The sequence below is a fragment of the Eptesicus fuscus genome, chromosome 5, assembly GCF_027574615.1.
Source record: "Eptesicus fuscus isolate TK198812 chromosome 5, DD_ASM_mEF_20220401, whole genome shotgun sequence".
NCBI lineage: Eukaryota > Metazoa > Chordata > Mammalia > Chiroptera > Vespertilionidae > Eptesicus > Eptesicus fuscus.
Genome location: NC_072477.1, coordinates 23084928 through 23101006, shown reverse-complemented (window position 1 = coordinate 23101006; position 16079 = coordinate 23084928). Strand labels below are relative to the sequence as shown.

Genomic DNA, 16079 nt, shown 5'->3' with positions numbered 1-16079 from the left:
CTATTTTCTCCATGAAGTATGAGGAGCTGAAACTGAAAGGGAATAGAGAGGAATTCAAGAGGTTTGAGCAAATAGGAGAAGCTATGACATTGTCATTGGAGAAGTGAAAAGCAAACTCAGTGAAGTGTGGCAGAAGTGATAGGCAGTCTGAATGCATATTTGAAATTTGTGGTCATGAAATTAAAGATTTGCCAGCACAAATGTGTATTTTTTCCCTTCAGTGTTTATTTGTACAAATGCAGGCCTAGAGGAACTGAGGTGGATTTAACCAAGGTTATCACTTTTCCAGGCAAGTATGACCAAAGGAAGAAAGGAATTAGCTAAGAGTGCTTACAAGGGAGGGATAATAACAATGAAGTTTGAAATCTAAACTGGATGGGGTAGGAAATGAACATGAGAGATACTGATAGAAAAAAAAAATGGTGGTCAAGGTCTCAAAGAAATGGAAGCAGGTGGCACTAAAATGGCTGAACAGAAGTATTTAAGATGGTAATTAGAGAGTAGAATGCTTGCAGCTGAGATTTTGGAGATGAGGTATTTACTGATGATGACTTGGTAAAGGTTATGACAACGGGAATGGGTGGCTGAAGTGGGGTAGGAAAAAAGGTCATTGGAAGTATGGAGGTCAAGGAACTGAAAGGCTAAAGTCCCCAACAATGGTGATGGGAGAAATTGCGGAAAGGAAGAGAGAAAGGAGGAATAAGTAAATATCCCAGGTTGCAAACCTTGGTAAATGGCAGAGCCCAGATTAGGCTCAGTTCCAAGTGACTTCCAATTCCAGGCACTACTCACCAGACTGATTGGTGGACTCATTATTATTTCTCTGTCCTTATCTCAGGTAAAGGGTCCAGGAGTTGGGCTGCTCGGGATTTCTAAAGGAGGTGATCTCTGCCTCTCCATGGCCTCGTTCCTGAAGGGCATCACTGCTGCAGTCATAATCAATGGCTCCGTGGCCAATGTCGGAGGAGCCTTACACTATAAGGACGAGACCTTGAACCCTCTAGGTTTCAACCCAGCTCGAATCAAGGTAACCAAAGATGGCTTTGCAGACATTTTGGATGTCCTGAACAACCCTTTGGAAGGACCTGACCAGAAGAGTCTCATTCCTGTGGAAAGGGCTGAGAGCACCTTCCTGTTCCTTGTAGGTCAGGATGACCACAACTGGAAGAGTGAATTCTTTGCCAATGAGGCCTCTAAGCGCTTACAGGCCCATGGTAAGGAGAAGCCGCAGATAATCTGTTACCCACAGGCGGGGCACTACATCGAGCCTCCGTACTTTCCCCTGTGCCGGGCTTCCCTGCACTCCCTATTGGGCAAGAATGTCATTTGGGGAGGAGAGCCCAGGGCTCATGCCGTAGCCCAGGTGGATGCTTGGAAGCAACTCCAGATTTTTTTCCACAAACACTTGGGGTAATCCCACCAACACTGTGATTTTTTATTTGTGTGGCATCTCTGATGTTAATTTATCCTGGGAACAGCAGTTGCAATTAGTGTGTAAATGTAGTTTTTTTTTTTCTTTTTAATAAGTACTTAGTTTTTCCTTCCTTACTGTTAAAATGAACTTACCAATGAGTTTTCAAGATTTTTATAAACTACATGCCTTTTCAGTTGTTTAGGAGGAAAAGAAAACATAATAGATGGACAAGGCATACCTTTTTAGTCTCTCCCAACACACAAGGCTTTAGTTCTGAAAGGAAAAGTGAGAACGCTGATTAATAGTGACCCATACATAATTGATACTCGGTAATTAGTTAATTATTTACTATTATTTATTGAATTTGTTTAATTCTATATAATAAAAGCCTAATATGCTAAGTGTCTGATCCCCCAGTCATCTGTTCAACCAATCAAAGCATAATATGCTAATGATATGCTAAGACTGCTCAACTGCTTGCTATGACGTGCACTGACCACCAGGGTGCAGGCACTCCAACTGGTAAATTAGCTTGCTGCTGGGGTCCAGCCAATCAGGACTGAGCAAGACAGGTGGACACGCCCTATAGCCCTCCCACAGTCCCTCCCTGACACCCATCATGCACTGGTGGGGTCCCTCAGCCTGGCCTGTCATCTCTAGCAATCCAGGACCCCTCAGGGGGTGTCAGAGAGCCAGTTTCAGCCTGATCCCACAGTCCAGGCCAAGGGATCCGAATTCATGCACCAGGCCTCTAGTAATAAATAAATAATTACCTGCCATACAAGAAAAGCATATATCAAAAATATTATCAGATTTGAGCCCTAGGCGGTCTGGCTCAGTGGTTAGAGTGTCAACCGGAGGGTTCAATTCCAGTCAAGGGCACATACCTTGGGTCCAGGCTCTATCCCTGGCCCTATAGAAAGCAACCAATCCATGTGTCTCTCTCACATTGATGTTTCTCTCTGTCTCTCCCCCTCACTTCCACTCTCTCTAAAAATCAATGGAAAATATCCTCGGGCCCTAAACAGTTTGGCTCAGTGGATAGAGCATCGGCCTGTGGACTGAAGGGTCCCAGGTTCGATTCCGGTCAAGGCCATGTACCTCGGTTGCAGGCACATCCTCAGTAGGGGGTGTGCAGGAGGCAGCTGATCGATGTTTCTCTCTCATCGATGTTTCTAACTCTCTATCCCTCTCCCTTCCTCTCTGTAAAATAATCAATAAAATATATTTTTAAAAAAAGAAAAGAAAATATCCTTGGGTGAGGATTAACAACAACAAAAAAGAATGGAAGTGAACAGGGCCAGTGTGGTTCAGTGGGTTGAGCGTCGTCCCATGCACCAAGAGGGCACAGATTAGATTCCCGGAGAGGGCACATGCCCGGGTTTCATGCTCAATCTCCAGTAGGAGGTGTGCAGGAGGCAGATTATTGAGGTTTCTTTCTTATGGATGTTTCTCTGTTGTTCTCCATCTCCCTTCCTCTCTCTCTAAAATCAATAAAAAACATATTTAAAACAAACAAACAAACAAAAAGAATGGAAATGAACATTTTAGCTGTAAATTACTAAACTACTACTTAGCTGTAAAACTACTAAAAATTTTCATAGCAAATGTATTTTCAGTTCTTTGATATCTTCTTAGATGAACTGGTATTGTCCTAGTGTAAATAAATTTTAAGTTATGTTTCTGGTTACACATATGGGCCTTTAAGATTTAGTTGTTTTGAAAGCTGGCAAAACATTATTTAGATGAATTACATAAGGGATTTTAAAAATTAGTGTGAAAATAAACTGATTTAATATTTATATCACTTGATATAAATAGTTCCACAATAGACTTACAACACTTTTTTTAAAGCTTACTGAATTTAAAATAAACAATGCTTCACCTTGTGATTATGGTGTTATTTCCTCAATTACATTTTTTAATAAAGCAATTCTTGACATTTTTTTCTCCTGAAACTCAAAAACAGTACAGTGCTTTTTGTTTTGTCAGCTTTTTCTTATATACTACAGTGTGCTTGTCACTTAATCCTCACCAACCTGTAAGACAGGTGTCATCCTCATTTTACCAATGAGGAAACAGAGACTCAGAGAAGTTCTTCACATAGTAAATATATGTAGAGCTGGGCTCAAATCCCCAAATCCGGTTTCTTTTCTCTTTGTTAAGCTGCTTCCCTTAGCTCTGTGGTTCTTCATTTTATTTGAGCACAAAGCCATTTATCCATCAATTTCTGCCTCTTCTCATCCACCCAGTAGAATGCACTTTGTGTAAGTTCGTTCACATTCACACACACACTGTGTTCTTCAGGTATATCATCATGAATTTCCTTAAAGCCCATCCATGCTCTCTGCAAGATAACCACTTGGGAACTGTCGAGAATAGTGGCCAAGTTGAACCAGTTCATTGGAGTTTTAAGGATGTGTAAACTGTCCAACCAGTGTAATTTCTTAGTTCATTCATAGAAAACATTGCATTTTTTCACTTAGACACATCAGTGTCTAATATTTTGTTTTTATTTTTTTTGTCTTAGTTTTGTGGTGATATTACCACAGATATTGAGTTTACTTCACTTCCTGAGTAATATAAAAAACTAGTGGACCAGTGCACAGATTCATACATATTGAAAGGAAATTAATTAGAAACCAGATTTGGGGCGATAGTGCACCAGCAACAATGTAACCCACAGCTGAAGGTGGAATCGCATGCCCCACGAGGAATTGGGCTCCCTCCTCTCTGGTTCTGGGTGCATTACCTGAGAACCACCTCTGTCAAGTTACTGCAGCTCCTGCAGAGCATTGCCCCCGTCAGCTGGCTGGTCACTTAGCTTTTTATAGGCTAGAGGCCCGATGCATGAAATTTGTGCAATAGTAGGCCTTCCTTCCCCCAGCGGCCGGCACAGGCTTCCCTCTGGCACCCGGGACCCGGGCTTCCCTCCAGTCGCCAGCCAGCACCCAGGACCTGGGCAGCCCAGGCTTCATCCAAAAGGTTATCTGGAAGGACATCCAGTCTAATTAGCATATTATGCTTTTATTATTATAGATTCAATTATACCCTGCCTGGTATAGAAAAAATAGATGATTTCTTCAGCCTCACAAAAAAATAGATGATTTCTTCAGATACCCATCACTCTTGGGTATCTCTTCTTTGCATCACCTCTTCAGAGTGTCAAGACAGACTGCTGATTGAGCTAACTGACAATATTGTTTCTTCCATACTTGTTGAGAGATTTGTCAGAAATAGGTTCTAGGAACATGACATGGACTTCTTCCTCACCATTTTCACAACACACATTTTTTCTCTATTTCAATACTTGCTACTATTCCAATATCACAAAAATTTTTGCTATGCAGAAACTTTACTTCTGTCCTCTTAGGGTTTCTGGTTGGGCCTGAGAATTAAATTTACATAAAAACAGATTAACAAGAAAAAAGCATACCAATTTTATTTTTACATGTACAGAAAGTCTCCACAAGAAAATAAAGACCCAAAGAGGTGGCAAAACCTAAGTACTTACACACTAGATTGAACAGAATGGCAACTGTGGAAAAGTAAAATACATGAGGAGACTAAAGGAAATTATTTTAATACTAGTGGCCCAGTGCACAAAGTTCATGCATGTGTGTGTGTGTGTGTGTGTGTGTGTGTGTGTGTGTGTGTGTGTGGTGTGTGTGTTCCTCAGCCCGGCCTGCACCCTCTCCAATCTGGGACCCCTCAGGGGACGTCCAACTACCGGTTTAGGCCCGATCCCTGCAGTCAGACATCCCTCTCGTAATCCGGGACTGCTGGCTCCTAACTGCTCACCTGCCTACCTGATTGCTCCTAACCACTCTGCCTGCCGGCCTGCTTGCCCCTAACTGCCTCTGCCTCAGCTCCGTCACCATGGCTTTGTCCAGAAGGTCTCCTGGTCTAATTAGCATATTACCCTTTTATTAGTATAGAAGATCTTGTACAGAATTTCTGGTGATAAGACTGAATTTCATCTTCTGCTTTTAACGGGAAAAGGGAGGGAATGTGTGCCCTTCTTAAACCTGCTGTTTTTCAAGTGCCTTTAGCTCAAAATTATCAATATCCCATAATGACACATTTGGAGGAATCTTTCCCTCCTTCATCTGACTTGTTTCCACAGTGTCTCTCATCCCCACCTGATTTTGAAAATTGAAGAAAAACTGAGGGAGAATTTTCGTCTTGCTATGTGCTGAATTTCTTGTTTCTGAAATGTATTTTTTAATGTCAAATTCCTTGTTCAAATTTAAATACACAACAGTCTTCTAAAAAGTCAACCTCAAAATTCCATCATTAGTCCCGTTAATAGTCATAACTTCTGTTAACCTATTTTCTTTCTCTACCTTTAAAAAAATGTCCTTTCTTGCCCTCATTTCTAAAAGGCCACCAATACCATAATGGGTCTCCTCCAATGCTCTCAAGGATACTGCCACGTTCTTCCTCAGCATCCATTACCCATCTTCCTTTTATTAGAGGACCCAATTTTCATTCAGGGATTGCCTTAGGCCTTCAGGGTAAGCCAACTCCACCCTGATGCAAGGGTATTCAATGATGGTGATCCTTGGTTTGGTTTAAGTCCATCTCAATATCCCATCCAGTGGAAAGTATGTGATTTCAGTCACATACTTGGAATTCTTGCTCTCCCACTAAACAGGAACAAAGAAGCATGAAGCCCAATTACTCCAACAGCCACCTCCTTCTGATATCGCCAATGGCAGAGCAGACAGAGAGCAGATGGTGGTGCCATCACTGAGCAAAAGCAGAGACACTAAAGCAGCTCTCTGGTTGCTCAGTGGTTAGAGCCACCCACCAAAGGTTAATTGCTCAGTGGGTTTGGGCCACCCACCAAAGGGTCGGGAGTTCCATTCTCCGTCAAGGGCGTGTACCTGGGTTGCAGTTCCATCCCTCGCCCCAGTCAGGGGTCCCTGCAGGAGGCAAACCCATGGATGTTTCTCTCTCACATTGCTGTTTCTCCCTCCCTCCCCCTTCCTCGCTCCCACTCACTCTGAAAATCAATGGGGAAAAAATATCCTCGGGTGAGGATTAATAAAAAAAAAAAAAAAGAGGAAGAAACGAAAGAAAGACAGACACTAAAGAAAACACACTGAAGGAATCATTCCCATAAATAGCGGTCAGAAAAACAAACAAGCACATTTTGTGGGAGCCCCTAACGACGCCCCCTCTCAGCAGGAAGTAGTTATGGAAGACTGACCTTCATCCCCTGACCCTGCCCGGACTCTCAATTTTTTTTTAATATTAGCAAAAGCCTGGAATGATAGATCCTCCCTTCCCCCCAACTGATGGACGGAGCATGACGTAAACTCCACCTGCAGCCGGACATTCCTGAACACCTTAAATGGACTGTACATTGAACCACCAATCAGCACCTGCCATATACCCTAAGCCCCCAATTCCTAAATCCCTAGGCCCCTAACCGTGTACCTCACCTGAAACCACCAATCAGCATGTGCTGAGTGCCCTAAGCCCTGTCCCCTTCTTTCCTCCCCTTAAAAGGCACTCTCACCCCGGCAAGCTCTATCTCTCTCTCTCTCTCTCTCTCTCTCTCAAGCTCTCAAGCTCTCTCTCTCTCTCTCTTCCCTTTCCCCTCTGGAAGGCGGCCGGCAGGGTGATCGCCAATAAAGCCTGTGTCCTGGTATCCCATGGTCTCCGGCCCTCTGTTTCATCTTTCATCATGGTGCTGAACCTGGGTGAGCATGGACTATCCTCGAACCTAGCCCCGAGCTTCTGACTCCTGCTCTGACTCTGCTCGGCGGCATGGTTCTGAGTCGATTGGCCTGCTCAGAACACTCCTCAAACCCTGCCGTACCAGGACACGTGGGAATCTCATCGCTTCCTTCTAACCGGTAGGCTTCAGGGATTTTCCCAACCACCCCCACCTCTGGTTCCCTTGACCTGGAAAGGCCTCAGAGTTTCCCGTGCGCGGCTCTACGTTCTACGTTCTACGTTCTACTTTCTACGAAAGCCCAGGTACCTGGCCGGGAAAACTCTGCTCTACTCCACGGGAAAGGTTCGGGGTGACGACCTTGCAACCTTCTCCTGTCCTTTTTTCTACAGGTTGGCAGAGGGAAAAGAAGGACGCTTCTTATTCCTTCCCCAACTTCTCCGTGGCCTTTCCCTCCGGTCAAGGGAACCCCTCAATCCAAACCCTCTCGTAACTTCAAAGAAGCTCTACCTGGCCACAATATAAACTTAACAGTCTCTCTGTGGCCTGAAAATTCCAATTTCCTCTGAGATCTAGATGATTTTTGCCACCAGATTGGGAAGCGTTCGAGATTCCTACGAACAGGCTTTCCCCTCCCCACCCACCCTCCCGCTCTCCCCACTTGCTTTATTCCTCGTGTTCCACCCATCAGATCCTCCTCGCAAAGTCCTCTTTGCCCTCTCAAACCCCTTTCTCTGTCTTCTGACTCTTTCAACCCAGCGGATCGTTTCTCTCCACGTGTCTCAATCTCGCCACCTCCTTACAATCCTAAACCTGTCCCTCTCTGCCTAAGCACTCTTTTTCCCAGGTCAACGCTGGAGTGCAGGAGTCCTTGGAGGACTCCGGAGTACGTTTAACTTTTTTTTTTCCTTTGCACACACTGGTCCTGCCCACTGACCAGTGGCAGCGGCTGCATTTACAGGCCCTTCCTCTCCCTCAGGGTGTTCGCTTCCTGAGCTTCAGTCTCCCTGAAACGTCCCTCCTGGTCCCGCCCTCATTTTGGGAGGCAGGATGGGGCATTTCTACCTCTGAGAATTCTAACCCCCCCCCCCCCCCCTTTCCCTGTGTTCTCCGCCTTATCTCCGCTCCCGTGGCCTCCAGCAAACGAATTCACAGGTGGCTGGCCATTTCCCTTCTCACTCTCTGACCTTTCTCAAATTGAAAAACGTCTAGACTCTTTCTCTTCAGACCCTCTTAACCAGCAGCCGCCTTCTCCCCAGTCCCGGAGCCCAAATCCTGAGAACCTGAGCTCCAAAACAGCCTTTCCATCTAACACTCATTCTCAGGCCCAAAGACTGCCTTCCTCAACAGCTTCTTCTACTCTCGCGTCCACTCTACCCCTGAGGAAGGCAGCAGGAACTGAGGGCACACTCTTTGAGTCCATGTCCCATTCTCTATGTCCAGCCTCACAGATTGAGAGGCATCTCAGGTTTCCTTTCCCACTGACCTGACCATCTTTACTCCCCGACATATGCCGCAACTGCAGGTCCACAAACCCCTCAAAAAGACCTCGTTAACCTAACCTTTAAGGTATTTAATAATAGAGACAAGTGTTATGGAGCAGATGCGAGTGAACGACCACTGGAGCCCAGACCAAATTAAAATTTAGGGAGCCTTTATTAGCCGGGTGGCCAGGAGACCCGGCGACTGCTCTGCCATTCTCCATGCAGGGAGACCAGAGAGCAGCAGCGACCCTTTGTGTAGGACCGCTTTTAAGCACATTAACCACATCCGGTTTTTGCAGAACAAGTAACCCAAGACAAAACAGTTTTTCCCAAGCAACGTCAGGATCATGCCAATGATGACCATGTTATTCAAAGGGTCATCCTGTTCTTCAGAAAGCTGACAGTGTTCTGTGAAAGAAGGCTACGTGCTGGGAAGGGGCCATGAGACCCTATCTCAATGCCTGGCCTGGTGTCAGCACTGATAACTCTATCTGGGGCATAGTCCACGGCCTCAGTAGTGCTCAAAAATTCCCACTCTCTAACATTCCCCACTGGTTTTATGTACATGAGTCAAATCATTGACTCTTTTGGGTCATTGTTGGTGAGGGAGTTATATTGACCCATGAGGACTATAAGCTTGATAGAATTAATTCTCTGTTGAATAAAGTCAGTGGGCCTGTTTTTAAGATAAGGGCCCAGAATGAGGGCCAGGACTAATCTTTAGAGGGTCCGAAGAGTTTTGGACTCTCTATGTTGCCTGGGCTGTCTTAAGCCAGGTGTGATGAAGCCACGTCGGGATCCCGTCGACCTTGACTGCTGTGGGGGTGGTCCTTTCCAGGTAGGAGTCAGTCAGAGTCACCAGGGTGGAAGGATGGACCGGATCAGAGATGCTTCTGGACTGCTTTCTGGGTAGACTGTGAAGCCTGTAAGAACTTGAGTAAAGATTGGTTATGGATTTCAGCTTTTCTAGATTGGGTTTCCATGTAAGCTGGTGAGGTGGGTAGGTCAGGGTTTGGAAGAGTCACTAGAATCTGTAGCGGCCCCACTGGTTTTAGGGCAGCCTCCTGGGCTGCTTTATCTGCACCCTCGTTCCCTCTTGCTTCTGGGGAGTCCCCTTGTCTCACATAGGTAGAGATGGAAAGACTTAACTACATCTGGTAGTGCTAGTTGGCCCATCGTCCTTGCTCTGCTCATATCTGTCTAACTGCCTAATGTATTACCTCAAGGTTCCTGGCTCTGAATTCTTTTAGGGAAAATGGACGTCGTTAGGCTCTTCTAGCTACTTCCTGCTGAGGCGGGTCAGAAGTTTCTCTCAGAGCCAAGAGATCCTTGCTGTCTGTCAGAGGGACAATGAGGCCTGGGCACAGAAGGAGGTGGGCTTGTGACCCGGCGGAGACAAACTGTAACAAATGGTCTGGTGGAAGGGAAAGAAAACCCTTCAGTTTTAATAACCTCTATTGAAATAGAATTTTTCTCTTCAAAATTACCCCTATGTTTATCAAAAAAGCCAAATCAAGATTAATTTACCTAGTGTATTTAATTTGGCCTGATTGTTTGCATAAACATAACAAGAATGGTAACCGACTACCTTTGCCGGAATTTCATGATTGAATCTTAATGTGCCCCATAGGGCCAGGAAGCCAAGCCATCCAGCTGCCATCAGGCCTGCCTGTAGTACCTGCTGAGTTAGGTGAATCCTCACCTGTAGTGGCTCTACCCGGGCCCATGCCCTAGGCTTCAAGGCCCATCTCACCAGCCCTCCTACTCATCGCGGCTCAGAGTGTGTGGGGGTCCCGCAGGGACGCAGAGGCACCCTTATTGCTCCCCTTCTGCTCTGACCAACCGCCAGTGATGGTAGGGTTTGGGCCTGATGCTCCAGCACCAGCTATTTTCAGGGCTACCAAGCAGGATACCAGGCTTTCTCCGTGGCACTCTTATTGGCTTCAAGTCTTCAGAGTTCAGGCAGGGCTCTTTGAAACATGATAATCCAGTCAAAGTTTCTGGTTAATAAAACCACTATTGGAAACCGGTCTTATTGTATTTATGCAAAGAAATGTATTGCCATGATTTATTAAGTATTACCAAATTTCGGAGGAATTGTATAAGGAGAAAAATACACTGACCTGCTTTAAGATCTGATTTTCCATGCCAGTCCTTTTTACGGACTTTTCAAATCATAAAAAACAGTAACTGTTAGATTTCTTTTATTAGTCCCTCCCTAAGTACTTTGGCATAAGCTATTTACCCTCTGTTTAGGGAGGCAGAATGTAAATTATTTACTCTTTCTGGCTTACTGGCCTGTATTATTTGATTTCTTTACAACATATCTCTTCTCCTTCTTACACCTACACAACCTTCTATTGAAACAGACACTTCTAAATTATCCTTTAAACCTTCTGTCTATGTCCTTTAAAAATGCATAACCATGCCTCAGACCTTCTACTCAGTATTCCTTATTCTTTGAAACCTCAATCCTTTAATGAATCCTAAAAACTAAACAGCCAGAATTTCTTCGACCTTCTGTGATAAAACTAAGAGCTGGCAAAAATATTTCTTTTTGAGAGACAGAGATTTTTAACTTAAACTAGTTGTCAGCCTTAAAGATATTATATCTTAAAGTTCCTTTGCTGAATATTCCAACACCGCCCAAGAAGTACCCAGTAACCCCACCCTGCCAGGCTCAGTCTTCATGTGCATTGGAAGGTCAAAGAGAAGAAAATGGGCAGAGGAAGATCCACTGTGTTTTGCCAGCAGAGTTCAGATAAGCAAGAAACCAAGGACGCCAGCAGAGCTGGTTGTACCCAGCAAAATCAACAAAAACCTATCTCTCCCTGCTCTCCCCCTTTTCTGCATTAACCATTTACTCTGTCCTTAGCAGGGGAAATAAGGCAAGCTTTCTGCGATTCTGTATAACCAGGCTTTTTACACTTAAGGAATAGCTGTTCTCCCTCCCAGATTTTCCTTCTTTACTCCAAGGTCCCAGAGGATCTCAACCTTCACCACTTCTGATATCTCCAACCATCCCCTGTCGCCCAGCCTAGGGCTTCTCTATCTCAGCAGGCTGAGAGTGAATTCTACCGCCTCTACTCTTTCTGACATCTGCTCCGGAGAAATTGCAACCCAACAAGCCTTTGCTTAAACTTCTCTGGATTGGCAACCTTCACAAATTAACCCTAGAATTCCAAAATTTCAATTTAATACAGCAAATTCACAAATCAGAGTAAACTGAAACCCTTACTTATACAAACATAGACAGAAATTTGTATTAGCTAAGTGGGCTGATTCCCTCTCTGACGGAGAACAAAAGACTCTGAGAAAAGGTGTCTCAGCAGCTGCTAAAGACTTTTGCATTCCGTCATAGCAGGTCCGCCCTATCTTTAAACAAATTAAACAACAGAAAGAGGTAACAAATACTCTCACACTTACATTTATACACCAGACAGTCTGAGATTTTGACCTAGGGGAGGTGATCAAGCTCCCCCTTCCACTCACTGGGATATGGGAAAGTTGGCCATTCCCGCTCACAAAATTTCTGTAAATCAAAAGCATTAACGGAAGCTCCATAATCATCTGCTCGCCCCTTGAATTCCTGAAAATTTTTCAAAAAACATTGCAGGGGAGTACAGACAGAAGCAGACTGACCTATTCTAATGATAAAGACAATTAGACCACAATAACACAGAATAACAAAGACAATGACAACCAACAGGATCACCGGGCACCGTCGTGCACCAGGATCTGGTCTCAGAAGTTGCGCTGCGTCCAGCCTTCCAGAGACCCCAGATGGGCGCCCACAGAACAGAACCAGAAATAAGTTTCTTACCGGTAAGAACCAGATCCAGGTGGCTCCGATCAGAGTCAATCAGGAAATTTAGCAGACAGGGTTTCCGAACTCTACCAGTCCCGGGGCTGAGGAACGTCTCTCAGAGATCTCCCCCTGGGTTGGAGAGTCTGGGGACCCCGGTGGGCTCCGGTCACAGGACCAGGCAAAGGCTGGTTATCTCACTGGGGCATCTCCAAATGTTATGGAGCAGATGCGAGTGAACGACCACTGGAGCCCAGACCAAATTAAAATTTAGGGAGCCTTTATTAGCCGGGTGGCCAGGAGACCCGGCGACTGCTCTGCCATTCTCCATGCAGGGAGACCAGAGAGCAGCAGCGACCCTTTGTGTAGGACCGCTTTTAAGCACATTAACCACATCCGGTTTTTGCAGAACAAGTAACCCAAGACAAAACAGTTTTTCCCAAGCAACGTCAGGATCATGCCAATGACGACCATGTTATTCAAAGGGTCATCCTGTTCTTCAGAAAGCTGACAGTGTTCTGTGAAAGAAGGCTACGTGCTGGGAAGGGGCCATGAGACCCTATCTCAATGCCTGGCCTGGTGTCAGCACTGACAACTCTATCTGGGGCATAGTCCACGGCCTCAGTAGTGCTCAAAAATTCCCACTCTCTAACACAAGGAGACCCAAATCCAAAATCAAAGACGAGATCAGGCCAAGGCGGAGGCCCATTAGGGGGCCTTCCAGCTCCTAGCCACCACTCTCACAAACCCCAAACGGAGTGCCGGTCCTCCAACCACGGGTAAGTCAAGGGCTAAGCCTCCTCTGGGCCCATGCTTCAAATGCAACAAGGAAGGACACTGAGCCAAGTCCTGCTCAAACCCGAGACCCCCGCCTGGGCCCTGCCCAAGGTGCGGAAGGGAAGGCCACTGGAACTCAGACTGTAGTCTGGCTCCTCCGGTTCTGGCCTCAGCCAGTCCAGCAGGCCACCCTCTGGATCCGGTTTGGAGCTCCCAGACCTCCTGGGACTGGCCACTGAAGAAGCTGCCCAGGCCCCGACAGGGCCCCACAGACTTACATCACCAGGACAGAGCCTCGGGTAACGACTGTGGTGGCAGGTAAGCCGATCTCCTTTTTAATTGACACTAGGGCCACTTATTCTGCCCTCTCTGAATTCGCTGGGACCCTTGTCCCTCCTCAGTCTCTATTATGGGGGTTGACGGATTAGTCTCACAGCTATTAGCCACCTCATGTCTACACTGCATCTTACTAAATTCCCCCATTCACTCTTTTCTCATTCTACCTCGGTGCCCGGCCAGGGCTACCATGCATCCCCTCTTAAAACCCAGTTGTCCCAAACCACAGTCACCTACCTCAGTTTCACTCTCTTACCCCAAAAGGCCAAGCCATTCCTTGGACTGTAAATGCCTTATCTCCTTATCTCCTCTATGATCATTATCTCTAGGAAGAATGTGGCCGTTTGGGACTGAAGCGGCTGGAGGCCTGGCTAGCCTGGGAACCGGCTGTGGAGCCTGCTCCCTCCCCCGCCCCCTGACTTTTAGAGAAAGAAAGAAAAAAGAAAGGAAGAAGGAACTCTCAGCAAGAAAGTGAAGCTTCAGTCTCCAAGCCTGGCAGGACAAGGTTGCTGGATACTTCTTAAGCTAAACCAGAATATTCAGTGTCTAACCTCTTATCCAACCATCCAGGTCCCTGGCTCTCACTACTCCTTTCCTTCCTTTCCCTCCCACTTTCACTGCAACACAATCTCAATCACTCATTTGTCACCCCTTATTGGTAGCGCCATGGTGACTACTCTCTCAGCTTGAAGTGCGGAACTAGAAAAAGGACTCTCATACCCTTTAGCCCACCTCTTCTCCCTACACCTTTCAGCTTGTCTCCATGATAGGAATTTTTCTTCCTCTGTGGGGAAAACACATACATCTGTCTCCCCATCAGCTGGACAGGAACCTGTACTCTCATCTATCTCTCACCCAATGTAGATGCAGCCCCAATAATCAGTCTTTACCTGTCCCGTAACCCATCATATCTGACACAAAAGGGCAGTCCAGATCATCCCTCTCCTCCTAACCCTCAGCATCACAGCAGGGCTCGGAACTGCCACAGGGAGCTTAACCACTGCTCTACCTACTTTGAAACCCTGTCTCAGGACCTACAAGAAACATGTGGATGCCCAGCAAGGGGCAAAACTGGGAAAGCAAGAACCTCACTCCCAGGGTAACCTATTCTCCCCTTTCATATCACTAGTGAGGCAACTGAAACCCTACTCTTTCCCCCCCTAAAAATAACATCTAGGTCTCAGCTGTATTTTAGCTCCAGGCCCAGAAAAGCAGCAAAACCAGACAAGTGATGCTGTGGCAGCCTCAGGACCAGCTTTTACCTCCCAAGTGACTCAACAAGACTTCACTCTCAAGACTTCACCAACCAGTCTCTTGGGGAAATCATGCAGCTGCACCCCTCATCAAGCACGGAAAACACTACCTGTTTTTGGCTCACCTACCCCATGGCTCCTCCCACTATTAGACCCACTGGTATCTATACTCTTAATTTTGATCTTTGGCCCATGTCTCATGCGTTGTTTCACTAGTTTCTTGCAGAACAGAATGCAGGCGTTCGCCAACCAGAAGGTGGGAGAGATCTATCTGGCACTGAATTCAGAACCTAACACCAGAATCCTTGAGACCCTGGGTAGACACCCCTAACGACGCCCCCTCTCAGCAGGAAGTAGTTATGGAAGACTGACCTTCATCCCCTGACCCTGCCTGGACTCTCAATTTTTTTTTTAATATTAGCAAAAGCCTGGAATGATAGATCCTCCCTTCCCCCCAACTGATGGACGGAGCATGACGTAAACTCCACCTGCAGCCGGACATTCCTGAACACCTTAAATGGACTGTACATTGAACCACCAATCAGCACCTGCCATATACCCTAAGCCCCCAATTCCTAAATCCCTAGGCCCCTAACCATGTACCTCACCTGAAACCACCAATCAGCATGTGCTGAGTGCCCTAAGCCCTGTCCCCTTCTTTCCTCCCCTTAAAAGGCACTCTCACCCCGGCAAGCTCTCTCTCTCTATCTCTCTCTCTCTCTCTCTCTCTCTCAAGCTCTCTCTCTCTCTCTCTCTCTCAAGCTCTCAAGCTCTCTCTCTCTCTCTTCGCTTTCCCCTCTGGAAGGCGGCCGGCAGGGTGATCGCCAATAAAGCCTGTGTCCTGGTATCCCATGGTCTCCGGCCCTCTGTTTCATCTTTCATCATGGTGCTGAACCTGGGTGAGCATGGACTATCCTCGAACCTAGCCCCGAGCTTCTGACTCCTGCTCTGGCTCTGCTCGGCGGCATGGTTCTGAGTCGATTGGCCTGCTCAGAACACTCCTCAAACCCTGCCGTACCAGGACACGTGGGAATCTCATCGCTTCCTTCTAACCGGTAGGCTTCAGGGATTTTCCCAACCACCCCCACCCCTGGTTCCCTTGACCTGGAAAGGCCTCAGAGTTTCCCGTGCGCGGCTCTACGTTCTACGTTCTACGTTCTACGTTCTACTTTCTACGAAAGCCCAGGTACCTGGCCGGGAAAACTCTGCTCTACTCCACGGGAAAGGTTCGGGGTGACGACCTTGCAACCTTCTCCTGTCCTTTTTTCTACAGGTTGGCAGAGGGAAAAGAAGGACGCTTCTTATTCCTTCCCCAACTTCTCGG

General features: G+C 46.4%; 1 protein-coding gene across 1 annotated transcript in view; it reads left to right on the top strand.

Annotated features, from left to right (window-relative positions):
• LOC103283892 (acyl-coenzyme A thioesterase 1-like) overlaps positions 1-1739 on the top strand; it is a 58451-nt gene extending 56712 nt beyond the window's left edge. The window contains 1 exon segment of the mRNA XM_054715931.1: positions 839-1739. Within this exon segment, the coding sequence (XP_054571906.1) occupies positions 839-1414 (576 nt within the window). The 3' untranslated portion in view covers positions 1415-1739.
• Positions 1740-16079: the final 14340 nt, after the last annotated feature.